General features: G+C 39.1%; 1 protein-coding gene across 1 annotated transcript; it reads left to right on the top strand.

Moving 5' to 3' along the window:
• Positions 1-5,804: 5,804 nt before the first annotated feature.
• LOC142174582 (uncharacterized) lies at positions 5,805-8,753 on the top strand. Its single transcript, XM_075240403.1, has 4 exons — positions 5,805-5,996; positions 6,275-6,748; positions 7,017-7,662; positions 8,614-8,753. The coding sequence occupies exons 1-4, from the start codon at positions 5,805-5,807 to the stop codon at positions 8,751-8,753; spliced, it is 1,452 nt and encodes a 483-aa protein (XP_075096504.1).
• The last annotated feature ends 3,335 nt before the right edge of the window (positions 8,754-12,088 follow it).

Here is a 12,088-nt window from a genome sequence, read left to right as displayed (position 1 = left end):
CGGGATCCCTGTCATATCAAGGTGGGAGCAAGCGAAACAATATATGTTAGCTATAAGGAATTTAATGAGTTTCTTCCTAAGCTCGGGAGTTAGTCCCGTGCCTAGGTATACCTTCCGGTCAGGTAGGTGTTTGATCAATATAACTTGTTCCAGCTCCTCGATTGTCGACTTGGTGGCATCGGAATCGTCAGGGGATATGACGACCTAGGGACTCTGTAATCATCATCCTTGCCCATCTCCTGCCTCTCTGGTTCGGTCGGGGCTGGTGTCGGTGATTGCTATTTGGTTTCTTCTTTGTTAACTAAACTCGAGTTTTTTGATGTCTAGAGTGCGGATATCGGGGTAACCTCATCGACCGCGATCATTTCTTTTTTGGCCGGTTGCTATCCATAAATTGTCTTGATCCCTCCTAGTGTGGGGAATTTCAATGCCTGATGCAGTGTCGAGGGTACTTCCCTCATGTTGTGAATCCATGGTCTTCCGAATAGAGCATTGTATCTCATATCTCCTTCGATCACGTAGAACTTTGTTTCCTAAATGGTTCCGACTGTGTTTATCTGCAGGGTTATCTCCCCTTTAGAAGTCTCGTATGCCATGTTAGATCTGTTCAAAACTCAAAGTTTGAGAACTATTTGGTCTTGTAGACCCAATTGTCCAACGACCCTCAATCTAATGATATTGTCCGAGCTACCTGGATCAATTAACACACGCTTAACTCGAGATTTATTTATTAGTACAGATATTTCCAGTGCATTATTATATGGCTGCACAATGCCTTCAGCGTCATCGTCGTTGAAAGATATGGTTCCCTCCAGTACATAATCTCGCGTCCGTTTTTCCCTTGTAATGGACAGCTTTGTGCGGTTTAACATCGGTCTTTGGGGGACATCAACTTCGCCAATGATCATGTTAATGACGTGCTAAGGTTCCTCATGCTCGATCTGCTTGTTGGGGTCCCTATTCTTGAAGTGATTTTTGGCTCGATCACTTAGAAATTCTCGGAGGTGTCCGTTATTGAATAATCAGGATACTTCTTCTCTCAGTTGTCGGTATTCTTCGGTTCTGTGCATGAGACTTACACATTAGGTTCGGGTCCCTTTGGGCTGGATCGGATTGCAATGGTCGAGGCCGCTTAGTATCTTTGATACGTCCGATGGCTGATGCGATGCTGGCAGCATTGATGCTAAAGTTGTACTCTAATAACCTTGGTGCCTCTTTAGACCTGGTGGGTCTATCGAAACCGTTTTTGCTCATGAGTCCCCGATTATTAAGGCCTCGATCGCTCCTTCTTTCACTTCTCGCAGGGTTGCGTCTAGACCTATTTCCCCTTCGATCTCTGTCATATGGTTGATATCAATCCTTGTTCGATCTTGGTTCATGATCGACCGCTCTTTTGGATCTATCACTGCTTCTGACGGGATAAACAGATCCGGAAGGGACCCCGAGCTGATCGTCTTTGACCCTAATTTTTGATTGGTACTTGTTATGGTTGTCGCCCCAAGTTATCACCGGGTATTCTATCAAATTTTGTTTCAACTGCTGCGAAGCCACTGAGCTTTGGGGGTTGAGTCCTTGGGTGAGTGCCTGAACAACCCCAATCGTCCGCGATCAGAGGTAGATCCATCCGTTCCATTTGAAACCTCGACACGAATTCCTAGAGCATCTTGTTATCTCTTTGCTTTACTTTGAAAAGGTCTGACTTCCTAGTCTCAACCTTGATAGCCCCGACGTACGCTTTTACAAAGGCATCTGCAAGTATAGCAAACAAGTCAATAGAATTAGGGGATAAATTGTGATACCATATCATGGCTCCCTTTGACAAGGTTTTTCCGAACTTTTTCGGCAGAACGGATTCGATTTCGTCATCTTCCAAGTCATTTCCCTTGATGGCGCACATGTAGCATGTCACATGCTCATTTGGATCAGTTGTTCTATTATACTTCGAAATTTCAGGCATACAAAACTTCTTTGGTATCGACTTCGGAGCTGCACTCGGAGGGAAAGATTTTTGAACAAACTTCTTGGAATCCAGGCCCTCAGTATCGATGGAGCTCCTGGGATTTGATCAACCCTGGAGTTATAGGTTTCCACTTATTTGTTGTAGGCTTCGATTTTCCTTTCTTCCAATTCCACCCATTTTGTTAGTTCCTCGAGCATCTTTATTATCTCGGGGTTGGTCCCGAGTTCAGCTTCACTCGGCCTTTCTCTGGTTGGTTCATTTCTGTAAGTGTTTTTCCGGGATGGTTCGGGCTCAACTCTGTTGGGGTGCGGCTTTTATTCTACAACTGTGCTATCGCTTCTTGTTGAGCTTGCAATATTTCGAAGATCACTCACAAGTTGATCCCATCACATTCGTCGTCGTGTGTACTTCGGGCTACCGATCGGGCTCTCCCACGGATGCTTTCTCAGGGCCGGTAGGCAAGTTTGCATCAATAGCCACATGTGAGTTAGCATCGATCAGGTCCACAACCGAAACACTGTTGGGTCAACAGAGGGCACCTCGTTACTGGGTACCATATTATTGTTCTCTCCATGGTTGCCTGACTCAGCATCGATGTTCAAAGGGGCAGACTGGGAGTTTGACATTTTTAATCTGACCTGAAATTAAAAGCTCAAAGAACAAGCGTAAAATAGAGTGCGTTATGAAATTTTAAATCAAATTTCCACTATTATTCTCAGTCCCACGGTGGGCGCCAAACTGTTTACCCTCAAAATCGGATAAAAATTAAATTTATAAGTGGTTTTAAGGATATGCAGATTAATTAAGTACAAATGATAAATGATGTTAGATTAATAGATAAAGGACGTAATAAATTGCCAAACCAATTCAGGGGAGTGACCTGGACTCAATAACAGTTGAATGAAATGCCTGCCTCCGATCCCAGGCTCACACTAATGAAGAACTGATGAACAATAGTAAGAACTTTGAAAATAGAGAAAATAAGAGTATATTATCTTCATATGTGTGTTACAATGTGCCTTCATGGATAGTTAGACTCAACTTTATATAGTAGATGAGTTATACCCTAAGTACAATTCTAAAAAAGAGTAAAAATCCTTCTTCTTGCTAGTCACTGATCCTTTGCTGATACGAGCCGAGAATTGCGTCTTGACATCCGGTTGGGCGCGGATATCACAACCATTTCTAGCCTTGTGTGATTGTCTGGTAGAGCTCTCCAAAACTTTGGGATTCAAACCGGTCTTGGGGGATGGGGCCTCGGTTCTTCCGTGGGTAGGTGTTTCGCTCGAATCTCGATACGAGAGGCTCCTTGCCCCGATTCTGATTCCTTATGGTCACGTCTCCACTCCGTTTGTTTCACCGAGAATCGAGGTGTCCAACGGGCTCGGTTTCACCCGTATACAATTACATCGGTCTCATTATATTTATATTGATTAAAAATTTAATGTATTTCACAATGCTCTCTTTTACATTTTAATTCAATAAAATCAGAAAATTTAATTAACGTATTTCATATGATAATATTTAATAATATTTATCGATTTAAGTAAAACTAATTTCTATGTTTCTCTTCTTAATTTGACAAACTGCAAAAGTTCTTTCTGAAAAATTGGTCAAACACAAAAGTAATTTTATGTTGAGGAAAGAACTTCTCAAATGATTTGGCCCTTCCCTAGAGGTTCTAACAAAGCCAGTTGTCTTATTAACTCTGAAAAACTAAGTTAAGAAAAAAAAAAGATTTAAGTCGACGTCAAATGTGTAAAATTTTTTACACTATTAATGTAATTTAATTCATTATAATAAAATTTATTATTTATTTCTAAATTATTAATGAGTATTAAATAGTGTGACATATAACTATCTTTTGAGTAACATGTTGTCTAAAAAGTTTTTTACATGATTAGTGTGCACATAGCTTAAACTCAAAGAACGAGGAAATTAATGTAAGGCTCAGGCCGGCAGCTAAAGCATTTGCTTTATGCCTCACTTCTTTAAGGGCCCCAAATTTTACCCACATTAGAGTATTTGGTTAAATGTTTTAAGTATATTTTATGTACAAAGGATCTTTATAAATAAGAAAAATATAATATTTAATTTGTAATTGATTTATTGTTTCAGCAAAAATCTGGTAATGTAGATCTTCCCCTAAATTCTTTAGGTGTGAATAAATTGTGGAATAGGTTTGACATGAACATTATTATTTTCTCTCTTTATTATCCTCAATAGAAAACGTGTATATTTTAAAAAATTATTACAAATTTACATTTCAATATATTAAAAATTAAAAATAAATATTATCTTTTCAAAATTTAAGGTCTTTTTTAAAGTTTGACTTTAGGCCACTAATTTTATTGTGCCGTCCCTGGTAAGCCTTTTATATAAATGACGTTTTCAAGTCGAAATGTGCGTCTGAATGTGATCCCTTATACTTGTGGTCTATGCTGTTATTTTTTCTATAATAAAAGATCCATCACACATTCTCCATACTGTTAGATCTAATTTCAATAATGCAAATAATATATCTGTGCAGGAAATCAATTACAGAAGAACAAGGGAATCAAGGAGCTACTACAAGTTTGCTGAAGTCAATCTGGTTGCTTAAGGAAAGAAATCTATCAGCAAAGATTACGAATCAGTCAGCAAATCTGGATGCTTAAGGAAAGAAATCAATCAGCAAGGATTACGAATCAGTCAAGCAAAGATTACGGACAAATGCAATGGAAAGAATCAAGTAAGCCTAAACTCAAGGCATTAATCAAGGCCAGCAGGAAGATCGAAGATTCTGTGAGAATAGTAGCTGAGCGGCTAATTTCGGAAGGACCAATAAGCAAGGAGTAAACCCTCATCATTAACAACTGTAGAAGGAAAGCTGTCAATCTCCTATCATCAAGAAAAAGCAACGACAATCAATCTTATTCTAGAAAAGAATCAATCTCTTTCCAAGGATCAAATCTCTTAGGTTGTCAAGTCTCATTAGCAAACGATCTTCACCAAAGTATTTATACTCAATATCTAGCCTTAGACAAATATACTTTGATCGAACCAAAAATCCTCTCTTTGTTCTACTGCAAATAAACATTGTAGTTCTCTAAGATCTGTTGTGTAACAAGTTAGAGAAAAAAGGAGAGTACAACACTGGTGAGGCATTGTATCAAAAGAAACGAGTGTTATAGGAACTGAGCTATCACGTCATATCTATTGTACTCGGAGAAACGCATTTACTAAAGAGAACTCCCTTGCAACCCAAGTGGGATGGACTAGGATTCACATTGAATCCGAACCAGTATAAAATTTCGGTGTCTTTAATTCCTCCACTTACTTTCTGTATTTTACATTCTGTTATTATAACTGTTAGGATATTGCATCTAGCAGACTAATTGACAAATTATTCAACTAGTAGAGATTAAGTTTAAAAATATACAATTCACCCCCCCCCTCTTGTACTTTCAATTGGTATCAGAGCAAGGCTCACATTCTACTTTTTGCTTAACAACTTGTGAGAAAAGATCATGGCAAATCAGGTTATCATAAGAGCTCTCTTTAAGGAAGGAACTTCACAAGTTAGACCACCATACTTCAATGGACAATATTTTTCTCATTGAAAAGTGCGTATGGAGATCTTTGCCAAGTCTTATGACGTCAAAGTTTGGGTGAGTCATCAAAAAGGGGAACTATTCCCTACCAGCTGCTACTCCACCACTTGCTGATCTTGAAGATATAGATTCATATACAAAAGAGCAAATGGAAGTGGTACAAGTTAACAATAAAGCGAGAAATCTGCTTCACAATGCTATAAAGTGGTGAAGAATATGAGAAAACCTCTAGCTATGACACAACCAAAGAAATGTGGGACAAGCTTGAGGTTACATATGAAGGAACCAACAAAGTAAAGGAAACACATATTAACATGTTGGTTCATGATTACGAACTCTTCTCAATGAAAGGAGGAGAATCTATTGAAGAGATATTTGCCAGAATCAGTAAAATAATTAGCGATCTAAAGGCATTTGACAAGCCATATACTAGTGGTGATCAAGTTAGAAAAATTCTCAGAAGCCTGCCAACCACTTGGCAAACCAAAGTAGTCACACTGGAATCTCAGGATCTAAACAAATTATCATATGATGAACTACGAGGAGAACTAATAGCCTTTGAAAAGACGCATCTCAAGAAGACTAGTCAAGAAGAAAAAAAGAAAATAGTTGCATTCTAGACTTCAACTGAAATAGCTAAAAACGAAATTGATGATGATCCTGAAGCTTTACAAGAAGAGATTGCTATACTATCGAGAAACATGGATGGCTTAATGAGAAGATTCAAAAATACAAAAAAGGAAGAATTCCACCAAGACTATCCAGGCAATACAACGAACAAGACAAGAATGATGGAAAATGCTATGAGTGTGGAAGATTTGGACATATTCAAGCTGAGTGCCTAGAACTAAAAAGAAAAATTTCTAGAGGCTTTAACAAGAACAAATCTTTTGGAAGCTGGAGTGATGAGGATAATTCAGACCAAGAAGAGATAGCAAATCTTTGCTTCATGATGATTCTGAAAAATGAAATGAACAAATCCTCAGGATGCTGGATAGATGAGGACACTACAGATGAAGAAAATGAAAACTGTTTCATGGCACAGGGTGAAACAAGTGAGGTAAGATCTTATAACTGTGAAAGATGCAATGAATTGCAGGATATTCTTGATTTAACTCTGAAAGAGTCTCAAAAAATGATGAATGAGCTTAAGAGACTAACTAAAGAGGTTAAAGACTGCAAACTCAAACATAAAGTATGTGAAATTGAAAAAGAAGTACTTCAAGAAGAGTTTGAGGAATTGCAAATGCAACTTAATGGCATGCGTAAATCCACCAGTCACAGTTCTATCAGGTCAAACTAGACGACTTACAAGTCAACTGAAAAAGGACCAGCCAGAACTAAGTCCACTAGTACTAACACTAACGAAAGACCTAAAGGTGGGTGAGAAGTTACGTGTCACTACTGTAACAAAAGTGGGCATAAATATTCTTTTTGTCACTTTCGTAAAGCAAACGTTTCAGGATGGGTTTGGAAACCAAAAAACAATTCTGAATCTAGCAATACTAACCATCCAGGACCAAAGCAAGCTTGGGTACCTAAAAGAAAGTAATCACTTTGTTTTGCAAGAACACCATAGAATAAGCCGCGAAGGAAAATGGTATCTAGACAGTGCGTGTTCCAGTCATATAACAGGTGACAAAAACCTGTTCAAAGAAGTTACAAAAATTGATGGAGGAAGCATTAAGTTTGGAGATGACTCAAAAGGTAAAATAATTGGTACTAGAACAATTCCCTTCAATAATAACTATGACATCACTAAAGTTTATCTCGTTGATGGACTCAACTACAACCTCCTGAGCATAAGTCAACTATGTGACTCAGGATATGAGGTAAATTTTAAGAAAATAGGTTGTGCTATTGAAGACGAATCAGGTAAAATAGTCCTTCCTAGGAAAAGGTATGGAAATATTTATATCCTTGATGGTTTTGAAAAGATAGATGGTCAAATTTGCTTAACGTCCATGTCTGATGATCCATGGTTATGTCATAGAAAACTTGGTCATGCTAGCATGCATTTGATAGAAAAATTGTCTAAACATGAGTTAGTTGTTGGCCTACCTAAACTGAATTTCTCTAGAACTCATATCTGTGATGCATGTCAAATTGGTAAGCACACAAGAACTATTTCAAAAATAAAAATATTGTATCTACTTCTAAACCTTTGCAATTACTTCATATGGATTTATTCGGGCCTACTAGAACTGCTAGTATAGGAGGAAAAAGGTATGCTTTTGTTATTGTTGATGATTATTCATGTTTCACTTGGGTAATTTTCTTGCCTCATAAGGATGAAGCATTAAGAAATTTTGAAGTTTTCTGCAAAAAGGTTGAAAGAGAAAAGGGATATCCGATCTCAACAATTCAAAGTGATAATGGAGGAGAATTTGAAAGCAGAGCATTTGAAGATTTCTGTAATGATCAGGGATACACTCATAATTTCTCTACACCACGATCACCACAACAAAATAGGGTTGTAGAAAGAAAGAACAGAACTCTCTAAGATATGGCAAGAACCATGTTACTAGATCATACACTGCCAAATCATTTTTGGGCAGAAGGTATAAGTACAACATGTCACATTCTCAACCGATGTCTCATAAGGCCCATTCTGAAGAAAACTCCCTATGAATTATGGAAAGGTAAACGTCCTAATGTCAGTTACTTTCATCCCTTCGGAAGTAAGTGTTTTATTCACAATAACAGTAAGGATAACCTTAGAAAATTCGATCCAAGAAGTGATGAAGGTATTTTTCTGGGCTACTCATTAAATAGTAGGTCTTTTAGAGCCTATAATAAAGTCACATTATGTGTGGAAGAATCTGTACATGTTATATTCGATGATAATAATCCCTTGGTCGAGAAAGGAATTACTGCAGGTGATAAAGATCAAGCTCAAGAAATTCAGGAGACAAGCAAAACTCAAGAGTCGACTGTATTATAGAGTCAACTAATGAAATCAACAGTAGTGAACCAGATCATCCAATCGAGTCGACTACTAATGTAGTACGTCCAAATGAATGGAGAGCGATCCTGAATATCCACAAAAATTCATCATAGGGGATCCAAGTGAAGGAATGAAAAGCAGAGGAACTCTCAAAAAGAAAGCAAAAGTTGCATTAATCTCTCAGGTTGAACCAAAGAAGATAGAGGAAGCTCTAAAAATTCAAGTTGGGTTCAAGCAATGCAAGAAGAGTTAGATCAGTTCGGTAAGAATCAGGTGTGGAATATAATACCTAAACCTGAAAATGTTTTTGTAATCCGAACAAAGTGGGTCTTCAGAAACAAATTGAATGAAGATGGAAGGTCGTAAGAAATAAAGTCAAACTAGTTGCTCAAGGATACTCACAACAGGAAGGAGTCGACTATGACGAAACCTTCGGTCCAATAGCTCGCTTGAAATCCATACGAATTCTTCTGGCATACGCATCATTTAAAGTATTTAGGTTATTTCAGATGGATGTCAAAAGTGCCTTTTTGAACAGATTTATTGAGGAAGAAGTATACGTGAAACAACCACCTGGGTTTGTAGATTCAAAGTTTCCCTACCATGTATACAAGCTCACTAAGGCACTATATGGACTAAAACAAGCTCCACGTGCTTGGTATGATAGAATTAGTTCTTTTCTTGTTGATCATGGCTTCACAAGAGGTAAAATATACACTACCTTATTTATTAAAAGATCATCATAAGGTAATCTTATTATTCAAATTTATGTTGATGATATTATATTTGGTAGTGCTAACCCTCTTATGTGCAAGGAATTTTCAAATCTTATGCAAAGCGAATTCTAAATGGGCATGATGGGAGAGCTAACATTCTTCCTTGGACTCCAAATTCAACAATCTGAAGAAGGAACCTTTATATGTCAGACCAAATACACAAAGGAACTGATTCAAAAATTTGGCATGAGCAATGCAAAATCCATTGGAACACCAATGAGTCCTTCCACAAATCTAGACAAACATGAACAGGGAATCCTTGTTGATGAAACTAAATATCGTGGAATGATTGGATTATTACTGTATCTGACGGCAAGTCGACTGGATATTATGTTTAGTGTGTGTGAATGTGCCAGGCTTCAGTAAGCTGGCGACAGTGGCTCTTATGCGTTAGGTCGGTACGACCTTTAATTTAAGTTGGCGATAATGGCTCTTACGCGTTGGGTCGGTACGACCTTTAATTTAAGTTGGCGATAGTGGCTCTTATGCGTAGGGTCGAAACGACCTCTAGTATAGGATTTATTTTTCCCTCGTTGAAGTTTTTGTTTTCGTCCGACTCTTCGACAGTTTGATGGGGGCCCATCAAAAGTTCTTCTATATAGAGTTCTATTTTCGTCGAGTAAGAATCGGGCTTCTTTGGTTCGCAGGGCCCTCGACTCTTTTGCATTCGCTAGTAGCTTCCCACTTTCCAAATAATCGATATATTTCTTTCTCCAGTCCCATGTCAGGCTAGTGGAGTTGATCTTGGCATGGCCTTCTTCAATCACTGATTTGGATAGCTGAACGATAGCCCCGGGGAGTATGTCATCTTCCTCAACAGATGATCCCAGGTTTGCGAGGGCGTCGACCCTACTATTTTTCTCTCTAGGTATGTGGACTAGAGTCCATTCTTTGAAGCGGTGCAATGTGACTTGAATTTTGTCTAAGTACCTTTGCATCATGTCTTCTCGAACCTCGAAGTTCCCATTTACCTGATTTACTACCGGAACAGAATCACATTTTACTTTGATGACTTCTGCTCCTAGGCCTTTAGCCAATTCCAGACCTGCAATCATAGCCTCACACTCGGCTTCGTTGTTAGTCAACCTTGCAATTTTATAGATTGCCTGATCATGCCGCCTGTGGGCTGCTTCAGAAATATGCCGAGCCCGGACCCTTTCACCTTCGAGGCACCATCAGTGAACAAGGTCCATACCCCCGAAGATGTGCCCAATTTTAGTAAAATTTCTTTCTCTACCTCAGGAACGGGCGGGCGTAAAGTCGGGGTTGGTACTCGATATTGCGCCCTCCGAGTTCGATGGCCCATTTGGCCAATCGGCCCGATAATTCAGGAATATGCAATGTGCTTCGAAGAGCATATGTTATTAAAACATAAATACGATGGCATTGAAAATAAGGCTTTAATTTTCGAGATGCGCTTATCAATGCAAGCGCTAATTTTTCTAGGTGCAGATACCTGGTTTCGACATCTCCCAGGGTCTAGTTTACATAATAAATAGGGAATTGCGTACCTTGTTCTTCTCGAACCAGCACACCACTTACCGCTACCTCGAATACGGCCAGGTACAAATACAACGTTTCACCTCCTTTGGGATGTGGAGTAAAGGTGGGCTTTTCAAATACCCCTTTAACTTCTCTAAGGCACGTTGGCATTCCGGAGTCCATTCAAAGCTGTTTTTCTTTTTAAGCAAGGAGAAGAAATGATAACTTCTATCTGATGACCTCGACATGAATCGACCCAGGGCTGCTATCCGCCTAGTCAGCCATTGCACGGCCTTCACGTTGTTTACCATCGTTATTTATTTGATGGATTTAATTTTATTGGGGTTGATATCAATCCCCCTGTTTGACACCATGAAGCCTAGGAATTTGCCCGAACCTACTACGAAGGCGCATTTCTCGGGATTGAGTTTCATGTTATAGCTTCTAAGGATGTCAAATGTCTCCTGCAAATGAGTCAAATGGTCCTCTACGCAGGGACTTAACTAGCATATCATCAATGTAAATTTCCATGGATTTGCCTATTTGATGTTTGAAAATTTTATTAACTAGGCACTGGTACGTGGCTCCCACATTTTTTAGCCCGAAAGGCATTACATTGTAACAGTATGTACCGTACTTTGTAATGAACGAAGTCTTTTCCCTATCCTCGGGGTTCATCTGAATTTGATTATACCCCAAGTAGGCATCGAGAAAGGTAAGGATCTCATGGCCGACCGTGGCATCAATCAAGCGGTCGATGTTGGGAAACGGGAATGAATCTTTGTGGCATGCGCTGTTTAAGTCTTTATAATCTACATACATTCTTAACTTATTCCCCTTTTGGGAACTACGACCATATTGGCCAACCATTCCGGGTATTTTACCTCCCTGATTGACCCTATTTTGAGAAGTATTGTTACCTCGTCCTCGATGAACGTGTGTTTTACTTCGGACCGATGTATCCTTTTTTGCTTCACCGGTTTAAACTTGGGTTCGACAATCATTCGATGGGTGGTTATTTCCGTCGGGATCCCTGTCATATCTAAATGGGACCAGGCAAAGCAATCGATGTTATTGATAAGAAATTAAATGAGCTTTTTCGTGAGTTTGGGGGTCAATCCCGTCCCTAGGTATCCCTTCCGATCTGGGAGATGCTTGATCAAAATCGCTTGTTCCAGTTCTTCAATTGTTGATTTTGTTCCGTCGGATTCTTCAGGGGCAACAAAAGTTCGGGGAGCGAGGAAATCTTCTTTATCGCCCTCGGGGGTCTGTTTGCCGTTCGGCTCCTCCGAGGTGGAGGGTATACAAGTTGGTGCCTCCCCATGAACCG

The sequence above is a fragment of the Nicotiana tabacum genome, chromosome 20, assembly GCF_000715075.1.
Source record: "Nicotiana tabacum cultivar K326 chromosome 20, ASM71507v2, whole genome shotgun sequence".
Lineage (NCBI taxonomy): Eukaryota > Viridiplantae > Streptophyta > Magnoliopsida > Solanales > Solanaceae > Nicotiana > Nicotiana tabacum.
The sequence above is the reverse complement of the archived record's forward strand: the minus strand, read 5'-3'. Positions and strand labels throughout refer to the sequence as shown.